Source organism: Rhinoraja longicauda, chromosome 42 (assembly GCF_053455715.1).
Source record: "Rhinoraja longicauda isolate Sanriku21f chromosome 42, sRhiLon1.1, whole genome shotgun sequence".
NCBI classification, from domain to species: Eukaryota; Metazoa; Chordata; class Chondrichthyes; order Rajiformes; family Arhynchobatidae; genus Rhinoraja; species Rhinoraja longicauda.
In genome coordinates this window covers 9,992,332-10,014,882 of record NC_135994.1, presented here as the reverse complement: position 1 = coordinate 10,014,882, position 22,551 = coordinate 9,992,332, and the positions used below count along the sequence as shown (strand labels likewise).

The 22,551-nt window shown below is 48.1% G+C and overlaps 1 protein-coding gene across 1 annotated transcript in view; it reads left to right on the top strand.

The window, feature by feature from the left end:
- The first annotated feature begins 7,976 nt into the window (after positions 1-7,976).
- The window catches only part of LOC144612019 (aryl hydrocarbon receptor-like), a 113,281-nt gene continuing 98,706 nt past the window's right edge, over positions 7,977-22,551 (top strand). Inside the window, exon 1 of the mRNA XM_078431464.1 lies at positions 7,977-8,113. Within this exon, the coding sequence (XP_078287590.1) occupies positions 8,046-8,113 (68 nt within the window). The 5' untranslated portion in view covers positions 7,977-8,045. The remainder of the gene's footprint in view (positions 8,114-22,551) is intronic.

Genomic DNA, 22,551 nt, shown 5'->3' with positions numbered 1-22,551 from the left:
TAAGACTGTGGCCCCTGGTTCTGGACTCCCCCAACATTGGGAACATTTTTCCTGCATGTAGCTTGTCCAGTCTTTTTATAATTTTATATGTTTCCATAGGATTCCCTCTCATCCTTCTAAGTTCCAGTGAATACAAGCCCAGTCTTTCCAATCTTTCAATAGACAATAGACAATAGGTGCAGGAGGAGGCCATTCGGCCCTTCGAGCCAGCACCGCCATTCAATGTGATCATGGCTAATCATCCACAATCAGTACCCCGTTCCTGCCTTCTCCCCATACCCCCTGACTTCGCTATCCTTAAGAGCTCTATCCAGCTCTCTCTTGAATGCATTCAGAGAATTGGCCTCCACTGCCTTCTGAGGCAGAGAATTCCACAGATTCACAACTCTCTGACTGAAAAAGTTTTTCCTCATCTCAGTTCTAAATGGCCTACCTCTTATTCTTAAACTGTGGCCCCTTGTTCTGGACTCCCCCAACATTGGGAACATGTTTCCTGCCTCTAACGTGTCCAACCCCTTAATAATCTTATACGTTTCGATAAGATCCCCTCTCATCCTTCTAAATTCCAGTGTATACAAGCCTAGTCGCGCCAGTCTTTCAACATATGATAGTCCTGCCATTCCGGGAATTAACCTAGTAAACCTACGCTGCACGCCTTCAATAGCAAGAATATCCTTCCTCAAATTTGGAGACCAAAACTGCACACAGTACTCCAGGTGCGGTCTCACTAGGGCCCTGTACAACTGCAGAAGGACCTCTTTGCTCCTATACTCAACTCCTCTTGTTATGAAGGCCAACATTCCATTGGCTTTCTTCACTGCCTGCTGTACCTGCATGCTTCCTTTCAGTGACTGATGCACTAGGACACCCAGATCTCGTTGTACGTCATCTAAATCATTAATATGTATTGTGAATAGTTGCGGCCCCAACACCGAGCCTTGCGGCACTCCACTCGCCACTGCCTGCCATTCTGAAAAGGACCCGTTTATTCCTACTCTTTGTTTCCTGTCTGCCAATCAATTCTCTATCCATGTCAACACCCTACCCCAATACCATGTGCTCTAATTTTGCCCACTAATCTCCTGTGTGGGACCTTATCAAAGGCTTTCTTGGTCTATAATTCCCCATTTTCCCTCTCGCTCCTTTCTTGAAAAGTGGGATAACATTAGCTACCCTCCAATCCACAGGAACTGATCCTGCATCTATAGAACATTGGAAAAAGATCACCAATGTGTCCACAATTTCTTGAGCCACCTCCTTGGTTACCCTGGGATGCAGACCATCAGGCCCTGGGGATTAATCAGCCGTTCACACTAGTTCTGTGTTATCCCACATTCGCATCCATTCCCTGCACGCTTGGGGCAAATTTACAGAGGGCCAACAAACCTACAAACCCGCACGTCTTTGGGACGTGGAAGGAAACTGGAGCACCCGGAGGAAACCCACGCGGTCACTGAGAGAACGTGCAAACGCCACATACAGACAGCACCCGAGGTCAGGATCGAACCCGGGTGTCTGGGACATGAGGCACCGGCTCGACCCGCTGTGCCACCTTCTTCAGACTGAGTACAGAGTACATTGATGTTGCTTTGCTTACCCGTCCAGTGGATTTAATAATTTTGCAGAAACACCATTGGTGGTCTCTCTCCAGTGCCTTGAGATGCAGCCCCCTTCTTTACTCCTTGTACTCCCACAACTGTGCAGCCAAGTATAAATCTCATTCCATTTACAAATTCCTACACAACACCACCATTATAGACAATAGACAATAGACAATATCTATAGACAATGGAGGAGGCCATTCAGCCCTTCGAGCCAGCACCGCCATTCAATGCGATCATGGCTGATCACTCTCAATCAGTACCCCGTTCCTGCCTTCTCCCCATACCCCCTCACTCCGCTATCCTTAAGAGCTCTATCCAGCTCTCTCTTGAAAGCATCCAACGAACTGGCCTCCACTGCCTTCTGAGGCAGAACTGGCCTCCACACCTTCACCACTCTTCACCATTGTGGGCCGGATATCAAATAATGATGAGATGGAGTACAGGAATGAGATTGTGTACCTCGTGTCCTGGTGTCGACACAACTACCTCTCTCTCAATGTCAGCAAGACAAAGGAGATAGCGATGGACTTCAGGGAGCAAGGCGGTCCACATACCCCAGCTTGCATTCACAGCGCTGAAGTAGAGATGGTTGAAAACTTCAAATTCCCAGGAGTCAATATCACCAACAACTTCTCCTGGACCACCCATACTGAAGCAATGACCAAGAAAGCTCACCAACGCCTCTACTGCCTTAGAAGGCTCAGGAAGTTCAGCATGTCCCCAACAACTCTCACCAACTCTGTGAAACATCACCTATCCATGTTCTCCACAGATGCTGCCTGACCCGCTGAGTTTCTCCAGTACTCTGTGAAACGTCACCTATCCATGTTCTCCAGAGATGCTGCCTGACCCGCTGAGTTACTCCAGCACTCTGTGAAACATCACCTATCCATGTTCTCCAGAGATGCTGCCTGACCCGCTGAGTTATCCTAGTACTCTGTGAAACGTCACCTATCCATGTTCTCCAGAGATGCTGCCTGACCCACTGAGTTACTCCAGCACTCTGTGAAACGTCACCTATCCATGTTCTCCACAGATGCTGCCTGATCCACTGAGTTACTCCACCACTCTGTGAAACGTCACCTATCCATGTTCTCCACAGATGCTGCCTGACCCACTGAGTTACTCCAGCACTCTGTGAAACGTCACCTATCCATGTTCTCCAGAGATGCTGCCTGACCCGCTGAGTTACTCCAGCACTCTGTGAAACGTCACCTATCCATGTTCTCCAGAGATGCTGCCTGACCCACTGAGTTACTCCAGCACTCTGTGAAACGTCACCTATCCATGTTCTCCACAGATACTGCCTGACCCGCTGAGTTACTCCAGCACTCTGTGAAACGTCACCTATCCATGTTCTCCACAGATGCTGCCTGACCCACTGAGTTACCCTAGTACTCTGTGAAACGTCACCTATCCATGTTCTCCACAGATGCTGCCTGACCCACTGAGTTACTCCAGCACTCTGTGAAACGTCACCTATCCATGTTCTCCACAGATACTGCCTGACCCGCTGAGTTACTCCAGCACTCTGTGAAACGTCACCTATCCATGTTTTCCACAGATGCTGCCTGACCCGCTGAGTTACTCCAGCACTCTGTGAAACGTCACCTATCCAATAGACAATAGACAATAGACAATAGGTGCAGGAGGAGGCCATTCAGCCCTTCGAGCCAGCACCGCCATTCAATGCGATCATGGCTGATCACTCTCAATCAGTACCCCGTTCCTGCCTTCTCCCCATACCCCCTCACTCCGCTATCCTTAAGAGCTCTATCCAGCTCTCTCTTGAAAGCATCCAACGAACTGGCCTCCACTGCCTTCTGAGGCAGAGAATTCCACACCTTCACCACCCTCTGACTGAAAAAGTTCTTCCTCATCTCCGTTCTAAATGGCCTACCCCTTATTCTCAAACTGTGGCCCCTTGTTCTGGACTCCCCCAACATTGGGAACATGTTATCTGCCTCTAATGTGTCCAATCCCCTAATTATCTTATATGTTTCAATAAGATCCCCCCTCATCCTTCTAAATTCCAGTGTATACTCCACAGATGCTGCCTGACCCGCTGAGTTACTCCAGCACTGTGAAACGTCACCTATCCATGTTCTCCACAGATGCTGCCTGACCCACTGAGTTACTCCAGCACTCTGTGAAACGTCACCTATCCATGTTCTCCAGAGATGCTGCCTGACCCACTGAGTTACTCCAGCACTCTGTGAAACGTCACCTATCCATGTTCTCCAGAGATGCTGCCTGACCCGCTGAGTTACCCTAGTACTCTGTGAAACGTCACCTATCCATGTTCTCCACAGATGCTGCCTGACCCGCTGAGTTACTCCAGCACTCTGTGAAACGTCACCTATCCATGTTCTCCAGAGATGCTGCCTGACCCGCTGAGTTACTCCAGCACTCTGTGAAACGTCACCTATCCATGTTCTCCAGAGATGCTGCCTGACTCGCTGAGTTACCCTAGTACTCTGTGAAACGTCACCTATCCATGTTCTCCACAGATGCTGCCTGACCCACTGAGTTACTCCAGCACTCTGTGAAACGTCACCTATCCATGTTCTCCACAGATACTGCCTGACCCGCTGAGTTACTCCAGCACTCTGTGAAACGTCACCTATCCATGTTTTCCACAGATGCTGCCTGACCCGCTGAGTTACTCCAGCACTCTGTGAAACGTCACCTATCCATGTTCTCCACAGATGCTGCCTGACCCGCTGAGTTACTCCAGCACTCTGTGAAACGTCACCTATCCATGTTTTCCACTGATGCTGCCTGACCCGCTGTTACTCCAGCACTCTGTGAAACGTCACCTATCCATGTTCTCCACAGATGCTGCCTGACCCGCTGAGTGACTCCAGCACTTTGTGAAACGTCACCTATCCATGTTCTCCACAGATGCTGCCTGACCCACTGAGTTACTCCAGCACTCTGTGAAACGTCACCTATCCATGTTCTCCAGAGATGCTGCCTGACCCGCTGAGTTACTCCAGCACTCTGTGAAACGTCACCTATCCATGTTCTCCAGAGATGCTGCCTGACCCGCTGAGTTACCCTAGTACTCTGTGAAACGTCACCTATCCATGTTCTCCACAGATGCTGCCTGACCCGCTGAGTTACTCCAGCACTCTGTGAAACGTCACCTATCCATGTTCTCCACAGATGCTGCCTGACCCGCTGAGTTACTCCAGCACTCTGTGAAACGTCACCTATCCATGTTCTCCAGAGATGCTGCCTGACCCACTGAGTTACTCCAGCACTCTGTGAAACGTCACCTATCCATGTTCTCCACAGATGCTGCCTGACCCGCTGAGTTACCCTAGTACTCTGTGAAACGTCACCTATCCATGTTCTCCACAGATGCTGCCTGACCCGCTGAGTTACTCCAGCACTCTGTGAAACGTCACCTATCCATGTTCTCCACAGATGCTGCCTGACCCGCTGAGTTACTCCAGCACTCTGTGAAACGTCACCTATCCATGTTCTCCACGGATGCTGCCTGACCCGCTGAGTGACTCCAGCACTTTGTGAAACGTCACCTATCCATGTTCCCCACAGATGCTGCCTGACCCGCTGAGTTACTCCAGCACTCTGTGAAACATCACCTATCCATGTTCCCCACAGATGCTGCCTGACCCGCTGAGTTACTCCAGCACTCTGTGAAACGTCACCTATCCATGTTCTCCACAGATGCTGCCTGACCCGCTGAGTTACTCCAGCACTGTGAAACGTCACCTATCCATGTTCTCCACAGATGCTGCCTGACCCACTGAGTTACTCCAGCACTCTGTGAAACGTCACCTATCCATGTTCTCCACAGATGCTGCCTGACCCGCTGAGTTACTCCAGCACACTGTGAAACGTCACCTATCCATGTTCTCCAGAGATGCTGCCTGACCCGCTGAGTTACCCTAGTACTCTGTGAAACGTTACCTATCCATGTTCTCCACAGATGCTGCCTGACCCGCTGAGTTACTCCAGCACTCTGTGAAACGTCACCTATCCATGTTCTCCACAGATGCTGCCTGACCCGCTGAGTTACTCCAGCACTCTGTGAAACGTCACCTATCCATGTTCTCCAGAGATGCTGCCTGACCCACTGATTTACTCCAGCACTCTGTGAAACGTCACCTATCCATGTTCTCCAGAGATGCTGCCTGACCCGCTGAGTTACTCCAGCACTCTGTGAAACGTCACCTATCCATGTTCTCCACAGATGCTGACTGACCCGCTGAGTTACTCCAGCACTCTGTGAAACGTCACCTATCCATGTTCTCCAGAGATGCTGCCTGACTCGCTGAGTTACTCTAGTACTCTGTGAAACGTCACCTATCCATGTTCTCCACAGATGCTGCCTGACCCACTGAGTTACTCCAGCACTCTGTGAAACGTCACCTATCCATGTTCTCCACAGATGCTGCCTGACCCGCTGAGTTACTCCAGCACTCTGTGAAACGTCACCTATCCATGTTTTCCACAGATGCTGCCTGACCCGCTGAGTTACTCCAGCACTCTGTGAAACGTCACCTATCCATGTTCTCCACAGATGCTGCCTGACCCGCTGAGTTACTCCAGCACTCTGTGAAACGTCACCTATCCATGTTCCCCACAGATGCCGCCTGACCCGCTGAGTTACTCCAGCACTCTGTGAAACGTCACGTATCCATGTTCTCCAGAGATGCTGCCTGACCCGCTGAGTTACTCCAGCACTCTGTGAAACGTCACCTATCCATGTTCTCCAGAGATGCTGCCTGACCCGCTGAGTTACCCTAGTACTCTGTGAAACGTCACCTATCCATGTTCTCCACAGATGCTGCCTGACCCACTGAGTTACTCCAGCACTCTGTGAAACGTCACCTATCCATGTTCTCCAGAGATGCTGCCTGACCCGCTGAGTTACTCCAGCACTCTGTGAAACGTCACCTATCCATGTTCTCCACAGAAGCTGCCTGACCCGCTGAGTTACCCTAGTACTCTGTGAAACGTCACCTATCCATGTTCTCCAGAGATGCTGCCTGACCCACTGAGTTACTCCAGCACTCTGTGAAACGTCACCTATCCATGTTCTCCACAGATACTGCCTGACCCGCTGAGTTACTCCAGCACTCTGTGAAACGTCACCTATCCATGTTTTCCACAGATGCTGCCTGACCCGCTGAGTTACTCCAGCACTCTGTGAAACGTCACCTATCTATGTTCCCCACAGATGCTGCCTGACCCGCTGAGTTACTCCAGCACTCTGTGAAACGTCACCTATCCATGTTCTCCAGAGATGCTGCCTGACCCGCTGAGTTACTCCAGCACTCTGTGAAACGTCTCCTATCCATGTTCTCCTCAGATGCTGCCTGACCCGCTGAGTTACTCCAGCACTCTGTGAAACGTCACCTATCCATGTTCTCCACAGATGCTGCCTGACCCACTGAGTTACTCCAGCACTCTGTGAAACGTCACCTATCCATGTTCTCCACAGATTCTGCCTGACCCGCTGAGTTACTCCAGCACTCTGTGAAACGTCACCTATCCATGTTTTCCACAGATGCTGCCTGACCCGCTGAGTGACTCCAGCACTTTGTGAAACGTCACCTATCCATGTTCTCCAGAGATGCTGCCTGACCCGCTGAGTTACTCCAGCACTCTGTGAAACGTCACCTATCCATGTTCCCCACAGATGCTGCCTGACCCGCTGAGTTACTCCAGCACTCTGTGAAACGTCACCTATCCATGTTCTCCACAGATGCTGCCTGACCCATTGAGTTACTCCAGCACTCTGTGAAACGTCACCTATCCATGTTCTCCAGAGATGCTGCCTGACCCGCTGAGTTACTCCAGCACTCTGTGAAACGTCACCTATCCATGTTCTCCACAGATGCTGCCTGACCCGCTGAGTTACTCCAGCACTCTGTGAAACGTCACCTATCCATGTTCTCCAGAGATGCTGCCTGACCCGCTGAGTTACTCCAGCACCATGTCTTTTTTTTGTCAATCAGCATCTGCAGTTCCTTGTTTCATACCTTCCATGGGTGCTGCCTGACCCAGAGTGCTGCCAGCACTTTGTGTGGTTTCCAAGAGCACGACATAGGGAAAAACAAACAATGTACATACATGTTTGTATTGTGCTTCCATTAAATTATAGATGTCAATGTAGTGTGAGTTTGAGGGGAGGGGGGGAGAGGAAGAAGGGAAGGGGAGAGGGTGAGGGAGGAAGAGAGGGAAGGGGACAGGGGGAGGGGGAGGGAGAGAGGGAAGGGGAGGTGAAGTTGGAAAGAAAGAGAGAGAGTAAAGACTACAAGCCCCAGACTTCCTGCTCCCGCAATGCCTGCCCTTGCGACAGGCGGCCCTCGCCGCGGAGCCGCCCCACAGCGGAGAACGGCGAGTCAGACACTCGGGCCGGAGCGGCTCCAGCGCGGAGCTCCCTGTCAGCCCGGCCTCGGCACCATGATCGCCACCACCCGCAACATCTTCATGGGCAGGAAGAGGAAGAGAGTCGGCCACAACGCCAAGAGGTGAGGAGCAGGGATTTGTTTTGGGTAGAGAAGGGAAAACCGGTCCCCTTCTCTCCGCTCCCCCCCCCCTCTCCCCCCTCTCTCCCTCTCCCCCCCCCTCTCCCCCTCCCCCCCCCCCCCCTCTCCCCCTCCCCTCCCCCTCTCTCCCTCTCCCTCCCCCCCCCCCCCCCGAGTGTTGAGGTTGAGGATGAGGGGAGCAGCCACCATGTTGTGATGATGTCCCTTGTGTCCCTTGGATCTACAGGTGTCTGTGCGCTTCGTGTGTGTGTTTATTTGATCGTCGACTTGGGCTGATATTTGATCGCCTGCGTTTTTCTCCGAGATTTGTTTTCCTCGTCCCCTGCTCTGTGTTTCTAATGAATAATTGGTAGGCAGCCAGAACTCAAGATGGGTTCCAAGGGGGTTCATGTTTCTTGCAATGTGATAACTAAATATTTCCATATTTTTTTACCTGTTGTGCAGAATTAATCCCCTCCCTTTCCTTCCTCATTTGTTTCTGTACTTTACACCGACGGCAGCCAACAGCATCTATTTCTTAAAACAAACAGCGTTTACTTGGGGGCGGCCAAGTCATTAGTCAGGCCTGCTGTGTTTTGCATTCCCCAGCAATTTTGATGCCAGGTTGTGGTATTTACTCAGAAAATTGCTTATAACCTAATCTCCCGTGTGGCTGACACCCCATAATATAGCACAATCCTTCCATCACTGTGACTGGAGTGTAGTTTGGCTACAAAATACACTGCCCAGGCGACTTCAGCAGCTCATCCTGAACCCATGAAGAAGGGTCTCGACCCCGAAACGTCACCCATTCCTTCTCTCCAAAGATGCTGCCTGACCTGCTGAGTTACCCCAGCATTTTGTGCCTTATCTTCGGTTTAAACCAGCACCTGCAGTTCCTTCTTACACACCTTGACGATCAAGAAGGACAGGAGCATTAGACCACCGCCCCACACCATATATTTGCAACTTGCAAATATATCAGCAGCCCTTCATTGTCACTAGGTCTGAATCCTGGAACTCCCTTCCCAACAGCATCATGGGAGCATCTTCCCCAGAAGGATTTCAAGGTGAAGGGGAAAAGATTTAACAGGAATTTGAGGTCTAACCTTTTCACACAAAAGGGTGGTGGATGTATGGAACGAGCTGCCAGAGGAGGTTGTTGAGGCTGGGAGTATCCCAACGTTTTAGAAACAGTTAGACAGGTACATGGACAGGACAGGTTTAGAGGGATATGGACCAAGTGTGGGCAGGTGGGACTAGTGTAGCTGGGGCATGTTAGCCGCTGTGGGTGAGTTGGGCCGTAGGGCCTGTTTCCACACTGTATCACTCTAGGACTCTATACACTACAGCGGTTCAAGATGGCAGCTCACCCCCACCTTCCCAAGGGGCAGTGAGGGGTGGGCAATAACTGCTGATTGGCACGAACTGAATGAGAGGAATTAAGTTTTGTTTATAAATGTAATAACTTATCTGATGGAATTTTTAACCTTCACTACAGTAAGAATTTAGACATGAGACTGCAGATGCTAGAATCTTGAACAGGAAATAAACTGCTGGAGGAACTCAGTCTTCAGTCTGATGAAGGGACCAGTCCCAAGACGTTATCTGTCCATTTCCCTCCACAGATGCTGCCTGACCTGCCGAGTTCCTCCAACACTTTGTTTTGTACAGCAAGAATGTAGCTGAGCTGGAAATGGCAGTGGGGAGACAGATTTGAGCGATTAGGAAACTGGAGAATAAAAACACAACAGAATAGGAGCTTGTAATTGGAAAGGAAAAAAAAATGAGGGGATGGAGACATGATTCAAATTAATTTTGAATCTACAGGGTCAGTCAAGAATAGTGGTTTGTAGATAAGATTGCAGAACAAGTGCCAAGAATATAAACTGTAAAGAAATGATTGAAAAAGGATGTTAGATAGCATTATTTCTCTTGGTGGTTTGCTTCTGGAATAGCTCACTAGTAGAGACATTAAATGTCGGGCGGTCACGGTGGCGCAGCGGTAGAGTTGCTGCTTTACTGCGATTGCAACACCAGAGACCCGGGTTCGATCCGGGTGCTGTCTGTACGGAGTTTGTACGTTCTCCCCGTGACCTGCGTGGGTTTTCTCCAAGATCTTCGGTTTCCTCCCACACTCCAAAGACGTGCAGGTCTGTAGGTTAATTGGCTGGGCAAATGTAAAAATTGTCCCTGGTGTGTGTAGGATAGTGTTAATGTGCGGGGATCGCTGGTCGGCGCGGACCCGGTGGGCCGAAGGGCCTGTTTCCATGCTGTATCTTTAAACTAAATCTGTGCTGTCTTCCAAGCACCCAGTTGCACTAATCCCATTTTATCCTCTCTGCATTCCCATCAATTTCCCTCAGACTCTACCACTCATGCACTTTATCACGGGCCATTTACAGGGGGCCAATTAATACACCGATCCACACGTCTTAGGAATGGGATGGGGGAGGGGAGAAACCGGAGCACCCGGGGGAGACCATGTGGTTGTGGCGGGAATGTGCAAACACCACACACAGGTTTGAACCTGGTTCTCCAGAGATATGAGGCAGTGACTCTTCCAACTGAACCACTGTGCTGCCCCAACGTGGATACATAGCTTGCAGAAAGGCAGGTCACTAGCTGAAGGGAAAGGATGACGGGTGAACATTGACTTGGGTTTGCAACGCTCCACCTGTTAAAGCTGACGGGAGAGCTGGCACGGAACATTCCAGATACGATGCCAGACTGCCATCAGGGTTTCTGTGAGACCTTTTGGTATTCTCATAATGGTAACAGAGGCAATAGTATTTTGTTTTTAAAATAAATGGCCACCTTTCTGTGTAATTTTAAAACCATTTGATGTGGTACATGCGATGGAACATTAAATGAGGGGCCATTTTGAAGTATTTTGCTGGAGCTCGGTTTCATCTGCTCATTTTGCTGGCTGTATAAAACCGAGAAAGTGATTCAACGGAAGACAGACACAAAATGCTGGAGTAACTCGGCAGGACAGGCTGCATCTCTGGAGAGAAGGAATGGGTGACATTTTGGGTCGAGACCCTTCTTCTGCATTTTGTGTCTATCTTCGGTTTAAACCAGCATTTGCAGTTCTTTCCTATACAATTGATTCAACAGGGTGGGTGTGGAGAATCTCTTGGGAGATTCCAAAATGGAGTAGACTTTTACGTGGTCAGTTGGAGGTTCCAAGAGTGAGTTGATAGGTCTTTGTTTGGGGATCAACTTATCTGGAGCAGGATGCCATGGAGGCAAGAGTCACTGTGATCTAAGTAGACAGACTTAAGAACAGTTTTTACCGAACAAACAGACTTAAGAACAGTTTTTACCCCAGGGCCATACGAGAACTGAACACTACCTTCTGCACTAGGCAACACTGTTAAAAAATCTTTTGTACTTAATATAATTGTATTTATTTGTTTTTGCATTTATTGCATATATGTTTTTACGCACCGTCATGATTGGCTATTTTTTAATTTCGTTGTACTCGTTGCAATGACAATAAATGAATATTATTATTATTATTATTATTAAAAGGTTTAAGGGGCTACTCTTATGTGTGGGCCATGATCAGAGTGGTATTATGTCTTGGTAAACATTCAAATTAAACATCCCGACCAGTGCCTGCTTTGATATGTTCCTATGTTAAGCGTTTTAGTTGAAGTGTTTAAAAAAAATATCAGTAATGTTAACAGGTGGGGGATTCAACTGATTAGTTTATTAGCTTAGTGTAAGAAAATAACTGCAGATGCTAGTACAAATCGAAGGTATTTATTCACAAAATGCTGGAGTAACTCAGCAGGTCAGGCAGCATCTCAGGAGAGAAGGAATGGGTGACGTATCGGGTCGAGACCCTTCTTCAGACTGACTAAGTTTATTAGCTTAGAGATACAGCACGGAAACAGGCCCTTCGGCCCACTGAGTCCGCGCCGACCAGTGATCCCCGCACACTAACACTATCCTACACACACTGGGGACAATTTACAATTTTACCAAAGCCAATTAACCTACAAACCTGTATGTCTTTGGAGTGTGGGAGGAAACCGGAGCACCCGGAGAAAACTCACGCAGGTCATGGGGAGAGCGTACAAACTCCGTACAGACAGCACCCGTAGTCAGGATGGAACCCGGGTCTCTGGCGCTGTGAGGCAGCAACTCTACCACTGCACCACCGTGACGCCCCTAATGATGGTGTAACTGATGACATACTGTCCTCTGCCAAATCTTTGCCATAGCACAGATGGACTGCTGTAGAGGCAAGTGATTTAATGCTTATTGTGAAGGGGTGCTGTACTTATTAGTGGGTTTCTGACGTGAGCGTTAGGGGTGTGGAATGTTGTTCCTTGATACGCTTGTGGGGGTGGATGCTCACTTTTGCTGTGAGGTGGCTGATTGCCGGTTTTTTACACCTGTGTTTCCACTATGTTTCCCTACTGTACATCAGCAACCTTGTCTCAAAGTATTGCATTGGCTGCAAAGAATCTTTGAGGGAGGGCGGTGGGGGAACAGAAGCTCCAGGTAAATGCAGATTCACTCTGTTATTTTTATCAATGCATGTAGTGCATTCATATCATATCATATCATATATATACAGCCGGAAACAGGCCTTTTCGGCCCTCCAAGTCCGTGCCGCCCAGTGATCCCCGCACATTAACACTATCCTACACCCACTAGGGACAATTTTTACATTAACCCAGCCAATTAACCTACATACCTGTACGTCTTTGGATTGAATGAAGTTATTCTGAATACTCACTGTTGCTTTGAGCAGCCAGTTTGTATGTGGGTCTGCCATCTTGGTCTCAGTAACAATTGAATTTTTTTAAAAACGGACTTGGTCATGTAGCACTGAAAAAGGCCCTTCAGCCCACCGAGTGCATGCTGACCACCAATCGCCCATTTCCACTATTCCTTCCTAATCCCGCTTCAGTCTCCTCACATTCCCATCAACTGCCCAAATTCTACAGCTCAACTAGGGATAATTTACTTATTCACAAAATGCTGGAGTAACTCAGCAGGTCGGGCAGCATCTCGGGAGAGAAGGAATGGGTGACGTTTCGGGTCGAGACCCTTCTTCAGACTGAAGAAGGTCTGAAGAAGGGTCTCGACCCGAAACGTCACCCATTCCTTCTCTCCCGAGATGCTGCCCGAACTGCTGAGTTACTCCAGCATTTTGTGAATAAATCGATTTGTACCAGCATCTGCAGTTATTTTCTTATACTGCTTGTTGCTCCAGAGTCTGAAGAAGGGTCTCGACCTGAAACGTCACCCATTCCTTCTCTCCCGAGATGCTGCCCAACCTGCTGAGTTACTCCAGCATTTTGTGAATAAATCGATTTGTACCAGCATCTGCAGTTATTTTCTTATAGGGATAATTTACAATGGTCAAATAACCTACGTCCACGTCTTTAGGACAATAGAAGGAAACCAGAGCACCCGGGAGAACGTGCAAACTCCACACAGACGGTGCTGTAGGTCAGGAACATACCTGGGTCCGTGGAGCTGTAAGACAGCAGCTCTGTTAGCTGTGCCTCTGTGTGCCGTTTGAAGTCGGGCACTGGAGAGGAGATGAGGAAAAATGAGCACAAAATAAAATGGGCAGTGCATTGAATTTTTGCACATTGAACCCTGGTTCCAGTTTATTGAGCCTTGAGCTGTTGGAGCAGGAGACTTGTAGAAATCCCTGACTGGTGTCCCTGCTGAAAGTGCATTGTCTCTGCTCACTAAAAACCAGCGTGCTTTGAGCTCATTTTTTTGCCTGTAGACAATAGACAATGTAACCATTAGTGTAACCAGGGAGTTCCTGTGGCTTTCCTTTCAAAAGGCGCTGTTCCACTATAGTTAGAAAAGCTTCTTCCTGCATCTTTCTACGAAAAAGGATTAGGAGGCTTTGACATTCAGTTTGAGGACAATTGGAGCTTTTCATCTGAATATGTGTGTGTGTATTTTTGTTTAAAAAAGCAAACTGCATTTCTTGAGGGATGATGTTGAAAAGCAGAGTAACTCCACTGAACGAACGTATGTATATAAAACTGCATTCAGTGTACTTGTGCACCTCTTGTCTCTGCTCTTTGGTAAAGGAAATAGAGGCACTCAAGTCAGTGCACAAAATATTTACTTGAATGATACCAGAACTGGAAGCTTATTTGTTTGTTTAGAACTGGAAAGCTTTGCGGTAATCTGATGGATGTCAAGAGTATGAAAATATTTCTGAAGGATTGATATTGAGAAAACGTTTCCGCTTGTAATAATAATAATAATAATAATAATAATAAGCATTTATTTTATATAGCGCCTTATCAGGTGCTCAAAGCGCTTTACATAAACAATCATAACATAAAAACAAACAGACAAACTATCCTAACGGAAAAGCGGCGAATAAACAACGCCAGCGTCCTCTCACGTCAGTAGACAACAAAAAGCACAGGACACACAGATACAATTTTTACACAAACAGCCATCACAGTGATTGCTCTAGGCACCCTCACTGTGATGGAAGGCAAAGAAAAGTCTTATCTCCTCCTCATTCTTCTCCCGTGGTGCCACGAGGTGATCGAGGCTCCCAACTTTTTGAAGCCCCCACCGGGCGATGGAATGTCCCAGGGCCGAGCCGAGCAGGCCGATGAAAGTCCTGAGCCCCCACTGGGCGATGGAAAGTCCCAGGGCCGAGCCGAGCAGGCCGATGAAAGTCCTGAGCCCCCACCGGGCGATGGAAAGTGCTGCGGCCAAGCCACGCAGGGCGATGAAGGGTCTGCGAGCGGGTCGATCGTACCTCGCGCTTCGGGGCGGTCGAAGCTGCTACGGCTGGAGCTCCCAAAAACCGGTCGCCAGCCAGGGACCTGCGAGCTCCCGATGTTGCGGTCTGCAGGGCCCACGGCCGAAGCCTCCGAGATGGTAAGTCCAGGCCCTGCGACCGGAGCCTTCAAGGTCGATCCCAGCTGGAGGCCGCCGACTCCACGATGTTAGGCCGTAGCACGAACGGAGATACGACACGGTAAAGGTCGCATCTCCGTTGAGGAAGAGATTAGAAAAAAGGTTTCCCCCACCCCCCCACATACACAGAGTTAAAAATAGAACAAAACGCACATTAAAGATGACAATAGACAAAAAACAAAAAAAGACAGAGAGACTGCCGGTGAGCCGCAGCTGCAGAACACAGCCACGCCCCTTAATGGAGGCAGGAAACATGTTCCCGATGTTGGGGGAGTCCAGAACCAGGGGCCACAGTTTAAGAATAAAGGGTAGGCCATTTAGAACGGAGATGAGGAAAAACTTTTTCACTCAGAAAGTTGTAAATCTGTGGAATTCTCTTCCTCAGAAGGCAGCGGAGGCCAATTCTCTGGATGCTTTCAAGAGAGAGCTAGATAGAGCTCTTAATGATAGCGGAGTCAGGGGGTATGGGGAGAAGGCAGGAACGGGGTACTGATTGTGAATGATCAGCCATGATCACATTGAATGGTGGTGCTGGCTCGAAGGGCCACCACCATATTGTCGATTGTCTATTGTCTAAAGACCATAAATATTAGGTTGTCGCAAATAAATCCGATGAGAAACTCTGGATAGTTTCCTTTACTTTACTTTGGACTTCAGAGATACAGTGTGGAAATAGGCCCTTCGGCCCACCGAGTCCGAGCTGACCCCATACACTAGCACTATCATTTTACATTTTCTTTTACCGAAGCCAATTAACCTACAAATTCGTACGTCTTTGGAGTGTGGGAGGAAAACGGAGCACCCGGAGAAAACCCACACAGGTCACGGGGAGAACGTGCAAACTCTGTACCGCCAGCACCTTGGTCAGGATGGAACCCGGGTCTCTGGCGCTGTGAGGCAGCAACTCTACCGCTGCGCCACTGTGCTGCCCCAGAGAGTAATGGGAATGTGGAGTTTGCTATCACTGGAGTTGTTGAGGGTGAATCCACTCAATGTGTTCAACGAGACGAACAACATCATTCAAGGGGAAACTAAATAAAGATGTGAGGAAGAAAGAAATCGGATACGTCATAGGAGGAGGCATTTGGCCCATTGAGTTTATGCTAGCTCTCAGAGCAATCCCATCAGTTCTATTCTCCACATTTCCCTCTAACCCCCACCCCCTCCCATTCCCATCAGCTTCCCCCAAAATTCTACCACTCACCTAAATACTCAGGGCAATATACAGATGCATGTCTTTGGGAAACCCACACGGTCACACGGAGAACGTGCAAACTCCACACAGACAGCATTGGCGATCAGGCTTGATCCTGGTTCTCTGGAGCCGTGTTGCTGGATTCCTGGGAATGGTTGGGGCCGTTTCACATAATTTTGGGTGCAGGCATTTGTTTCCGATTTGCATTCACAGTGTTTACATTTCTGACTGTACTCACTGACCGTGCTCACCGTGTACCTGGTAACGTTTTGGGAAGGCCGACAGAGATAAGCAAATAATGCTGCGTCTCATCCAGCTTTGACAATGGCAGTTCTTTGTTGACAGCGAGGCTTTGGTCTTGGCTGGGAAGCAGCATGGCAAGGGTTGGGCTCTGTTGGCATTGGCGAGGCATTGGTGGCACTCTGGAATCTTTGGATCGGGTGACGCTGGAAGAGAAAATGACTGCACAATAAATACATTCCCGGGAGGGCACTTCTGTGTAATGGGTTTGTTGCCAGTGGAACTATTGACGTGGGCAGCACCATCTGGTTCTGCACAGTAAATGCTTTGCGGCAGCTTCTCTGCCTTTGCTGACTGCAAGGAAATGGCCCTTGTTAAAAGATAAAGTCTCTGTTATAATTCCAGAAGTAAGCAGCCCGCTGAGAGCAGAGGCATGGAAGCACCAGAGTGATCCTTCCTGGTGTCTTGGGCTTGGTGTATATCCCTCATTTTCTCCTCTTCTCCTTACTCCATGTCTTGGAACTTCATAAGTTCTAGGAGTAGAATTAGGCCATTCGGCCCCATCAAATCTACTCCACCATTCAAACATGGCTGATATATCTTTCCCTCTCGAAGGTATTTATTCACAAAACGCCGGAGTAACTCAGCAGGTCAGGCAGCATCTCAGGAGAGAAGGAATGGGTGATGTATTGGGTCGAGACCCTTCTTCAGGTCTGAAGAAGGGTCTCGACCCGAAACGTCACCCATTCCATCTCTCCTGAGATGCTGCCTGACCTGCTGAGTTACTCCAGCATTTTGTGAATAAATACCTTCGATTTGTACCAGCATCTGCAGTTATTTTCTTATATCTTTCCCTCTCAACCCCATTCTCTTGCCTTCTTCCCATAACCCCTGACACCCGTACTAATCAAGAATCTATCCATCTCTGCTTTAAAAATATCCATTGACATGGCCTCCACAGTCGTCTGTGGCAATGAATTCCACAGATTCACCACCATGTGAGGACTGAAGAAATTCCTCCTCATCTCCTTTTCTGAAGGAACGTCCTTTTATTCTGAGGCTGTGCCCTCTGGTCCTAGACTCTCCCACTAGTGGAAGCATCTTCTCCACGTCCACTCTATTCGGGCCTTCCACTATACTAACTGCTGCTGATTGTCTTCTGTCCACCCCTCTGGAGCTCACTGCTGCGATTGACCAAAGTGAGAGGGAAGGTGGATCAAACTATTCACGTGGCAGTAGGGGTGACATAAGCCTATCGGTGGAAGAGAGAACGAGGAGAACTGGAACCTTCTGAGGAACAATGTGCTTGAGTCTCAATTTCAACATCTGAAGCATATCTAACTTCTTACGTCACTGCTGTGTTAGATGCATGTGGTTGTAAACAGCTATTTGATTTATCCAGGAAGCTTGGGTTAAATTGATGTGTCGGAATAACACTAGTTCAAGCAGCCAAGATAGTGCTTTCTGCTAGATATCATTTTGAAAAAAATACTGCCATCAAGCTGTCTAATATTTAGATCTGCCTGATTTGTATGGGTATTTGGGATGGGAGAACTAGTGAAAATGTTCTTGATTGTTTTAAAATTTGATATAATAAGCCATAACATAAGCCTTAGCTACCACCTAGTACTCTTTCACCAGAACAGCAGTCCTGGGGTCATTATACATGAGAATTATAGATCTACTCTAGACTGTCTGTCTACAAAGTTTCCAGGGGTCTTTAAGTTTTAGCATCCATCTCTTTCTTCACTGATTCTTGGATTCTACATCTTCCCATCTCCATGTTTGCCAGTTGGGTTTACCTTCCCCATTTTCTTAAATATCGGCCCAAGATAAAGGTTTATCCTAAAAATAGCTATTGTGTCAACATGTCAACAGTGTGATTTGTTCAGTGTCCGCATCAGAACTGCAACAGGAAATGTTTCTAAAGAACTGAAAGATTCTAAGAGGAGTAGGAGGCACCCGTGGCTGACAAGGGAAGTTAGAGATGGAATAAAACTCAAAGAAAAGATGTATAAGATAGCAAAGAGTAGCGGGAAGCCAGAGGATTGGGAAACTTTCAAAGGACAACAGAAGATAGCAAAAAGGGCAATACGGGCTGAAAAGATGAGGTACGAAGCGAAGTTGGCCAAGAATATAAAGAAGGACAGTAAAAGCTTCTTTAGGTATGTTAAGAGAAAAAGATTAGTAACGACAAATGTGGGTCCCTTGAAGGCAGAAATGGGTGAAATTATTATGGGTAACAAGGAAATGGCGGAAGAGTTGAACAGGTACTTTGGATCTGTCTTCACTAAGGAAGACACAAACAATCTCCCAGAGGTACTGGAGGACAGAGGATCTAGGGGGGTAGAGGAACAGAAAGAAATTTGCATTAGGCGAGAAATAGTATTGGGTATGTTGGGGGAGTCCTGAACCAGGGGCTACCGTCTAAGAATAAAGGGGAGGCCATTTAAAACAGGTGAGAAGAAACTTTTTCACCCAGGGAGTTGTGAATTTGTGGAATTCTCTGCCACAGAAGGCAGTGGAGGCCAATTCACTGGATGAATTTAAAAGAGAGTTAAATAGAGGTCTTGGGGCTAGTGGAATCAAGGGATATGGGGAGAAGGCAGGCACGGGTTACTGATTGTGGATGATCAGCCATGATCACAATGAATGGCGGTGCTGGCTCGAAGGGCCAAATGGCCTCCACCTGCACCTATTTTCTATGTTTCTATGAAATGAAAGCTCTCATCTAATGGAACCATTTGTTTTGGATGCCCTGCAGAGGATAGATTGTTTTTTTGTGTTTGCACACGATGTCGCCTGTATCCTCAATAGATGTAAAGTTTAAGGTTGTTTATTCTCCGCCCTCCCCTCTTTCTTTCTCTGATCGCCTCCTTTCCCCTTTTGAAGGCGTTGTCCAGGTGAATTTTGTTTAACCTGGGTTGATCTTTTGTGATTGTTCCCCGGGAGGCTGTGCCGCTAAACGCAGTGACATCGATCTTGCCTGACATGGGCATTCTCTGCAAAGATGCAGGGTGTTTCAACACCAACATTTGAGGAAGGACGTCCTTGCTATTGAGGCAGTGCAGCGTAGGTTCACCAGGTTCATCCCCGGGATGGCGAGACTGTCATATGAGGAAAGACTGGGCTTGTATTCACTGGAATTTAGAAGGATGAGAGACGATCTGATAGAAACATATAAAATTATAAAAGGACTGGACAAGCTAAATGCAGGAAAAATGTTCCCAATGTTGGGGGAGTCCAGAACCAGGGGCCACAGTCTAAGAATGTTCCCAATGTTGGGGGAGTCCAGAACCAGGGGCCACAGTCTAAGAATAAAGGGGAGGCCATTTAAAACTGAGGTGAGAAAAAGCTTTTTCACCCAGAGAGTTGTGAATTTGTGGAATTCTCTGCCACAGAGGGCAGTGGAGGCCAATTCACTGGATGAATTTAAGAGAGAGTTAGATAGAGCTCTAGGAGCTAGTGGAATCAAGGGATATGGGGAGAAGGCAGGCACAGGTTACTGATTGTGGATGATCAGCCATGATCGCAATGAATGGCGGTGCTGGCTCAAAGGGCCAAATGGCCTCCTCCTGCACCTATTTTCTATGTTTCCACGTTTCTATGATAGCAGCTTGCATTTAGCATCTTTAACACGGTACAGTGCCTGACACTGTATTATTGTCCATACTTTAACACGATCAGGAGTGGTGACCGAAGGCTTTGTCATGGATGTGGAGAGGTTCAGGGAGGAGATCCAAAGCTTGGGATCTCAGCAGCTGAAGGAGTGGCCTGCCAATTGTTGGAGCAATGGTGACCAGGGATGTGCAAGGGGGTTAGGATTGAAGGGGCGTAGGACTATGGGGCTGAATGACAGACCCGGAGGGGTGAGGTGATGGGATTTGAACACGGGGTGGAAGCTTTTTAAAATGGTGTTAATACTAAAACAGATTGTTGAGTGCAGTGGGGGAGGGAGACTTGGTACAAATTAGGAGCCAGGAAACAGAATGTAAATAAAGTGTGTCGGCAGCAAGTGAAAGTTGACAAGTATTAATGTCCACCCACGCCAGGATATCTAAACATAGCACAAAAAGTAAGGAAATTTGTGTTTGGTAGATTATTTCTTTGTTGTAACAATGCTATCTTGGCAATAAATCTTATACCGTTGGAAAGCCTGTTTATTTCCCTTTTAAATGGTGCCACATTTGTAAGGAACATGCATTTGTGGGATGAGCAGCAGAGCTGAGTATATGGGTTGCGCCCATGAAAAATTTGCCAAATCTTCTCTGCCAATGCCAAACAGCTTATTCTGCTGTTGCTATTGACTCTTGTTTTGAGCTTCTGGTACCCCCAGGTGCTGACAAGAATGGGATGCCATCCCACAACAGTGTGTGACCAGGCTGGTGACCAGCATGAGGAGGAGGTGCCAGGCTGTTATGGCTGTGTATGGTTCTTCCACACACTACTGTGGCTCCTGTTTATTAAATGAATAAATTGTTAAATTGCCAATATGTCTTGTTTCTTCAGACTTCAATCATCCAATCCACCAAACAACACCGAACAAGAGTCAATGGCAGAATAAGCTGTTTGGCATTGGCAGAGAAGATTTGGCAGATTTTTCATGAGCGCAACCCACATACTCTGCTCTGCTGCTCATCCCACAAATGCATGTTCCTTACAAATGTGGCACCATTTAAAAGGGAAATAAACAGGCTTTCCAACGGTATAAGATTTATTGCCAAGAAGCATTGTTACAACAAAGAAATAATCTACCAAACACAAATTTCCTTACTTTTTGTGCCATGTTTATATACTAAAACTCTCGTTTGTTTGTTTGTTTGTTTGTTCCTGAACTACAGCCAATACGGTACACGATAGCGTGACAATTTTAGGCCCACCTTACTCACCGTCACCCCTTTGGTGCTAATGGAAGAAGTTTCATTGAAATCGGTGTTATATTTTTTAAGTTATTCACATTTTAAAGTTTAAATCTATCTCCTAGGGAGGGGGGAGGGATGGAGGGGGGGGCTGCACCAATGCAGGAGAGGTTTGGGCCCAACAGGTGCACTTGGTCTGGTCTGTAAATAAAGATATCCCTGACCAGCATGGCGACTGCCCTTGCAACCAAGAACGCAAACCACTTCACCTCTCCTTTCCAGACGGCTCTGTCACATTTGAAGACAGTCATTGCAGCGATGTGTGAAAGTGCTGCTTTGTCCATGGCAGGCGTGGGGATTGCCCAGGCTGACTCAGAGCCGGCTTTCACTGGTGATCGCTGGGTGGGTGTGAGCAATCACCAGGGAGCTTTCACTGGCCTTGAGTGAGCTGTGGTCAGATGCCTACAGCGTGACGTCAGCGAGATGAAAAAGACCCGCGTTCAACAGCGTTCTGATTTCTGCACGCAACTGAGAGTTAGATGAGGCTCTGAAGAGCAAACTCTGGAGTCCCCTCTCCATTTCTTACTGGTTGTGTGTCTTTAAATGTCAAGGTGGAAAATGTGAGCTCCCAATGCATTGTTTGTGGTGTTCAGTGCATTTCCTTTCCTCTGTAATGCTGTAGAAGCCTGGCCCTCCCTTGTGGCCTGCTTGAATTTCTCAATCTCTATCTTGCCTCTCATCTCCCAGCATGGTGGCTGCAGTACAACGGCATTCCCAACTCACAACAGCATTCCCAACTCACAACGGCATTCCCAACTCACAACGGCATTCCCAACACCCAACGGCATTCCCAACACCCAACGGCATTCCCAACACACAACGGCATTCCCAACTCACAACGGCATTCCCAACACACAACGGCATTCCCAACACACAATGGCATTCCCAACACCCAACGGCATTCCACCACACAACGGCATTCCCAACACACAACGGCATTCCCAACACCCAACGGCATTCCCAACACCCAACGGCATTCCCAACACCCAACGGCATTCCCAACATGAATATTCAACAAATTAGAATCTGCTTGGAACCACCTCCCAGGGCAGTTTCACGTCCCAGATCCTGTTGTGGTCGGGCTATGGAATGAGGCCAGTGCATTAGACGGAGAGCAGCCCTAAGTGCAAAGCTCTGGGACCTGGTTCACCAGC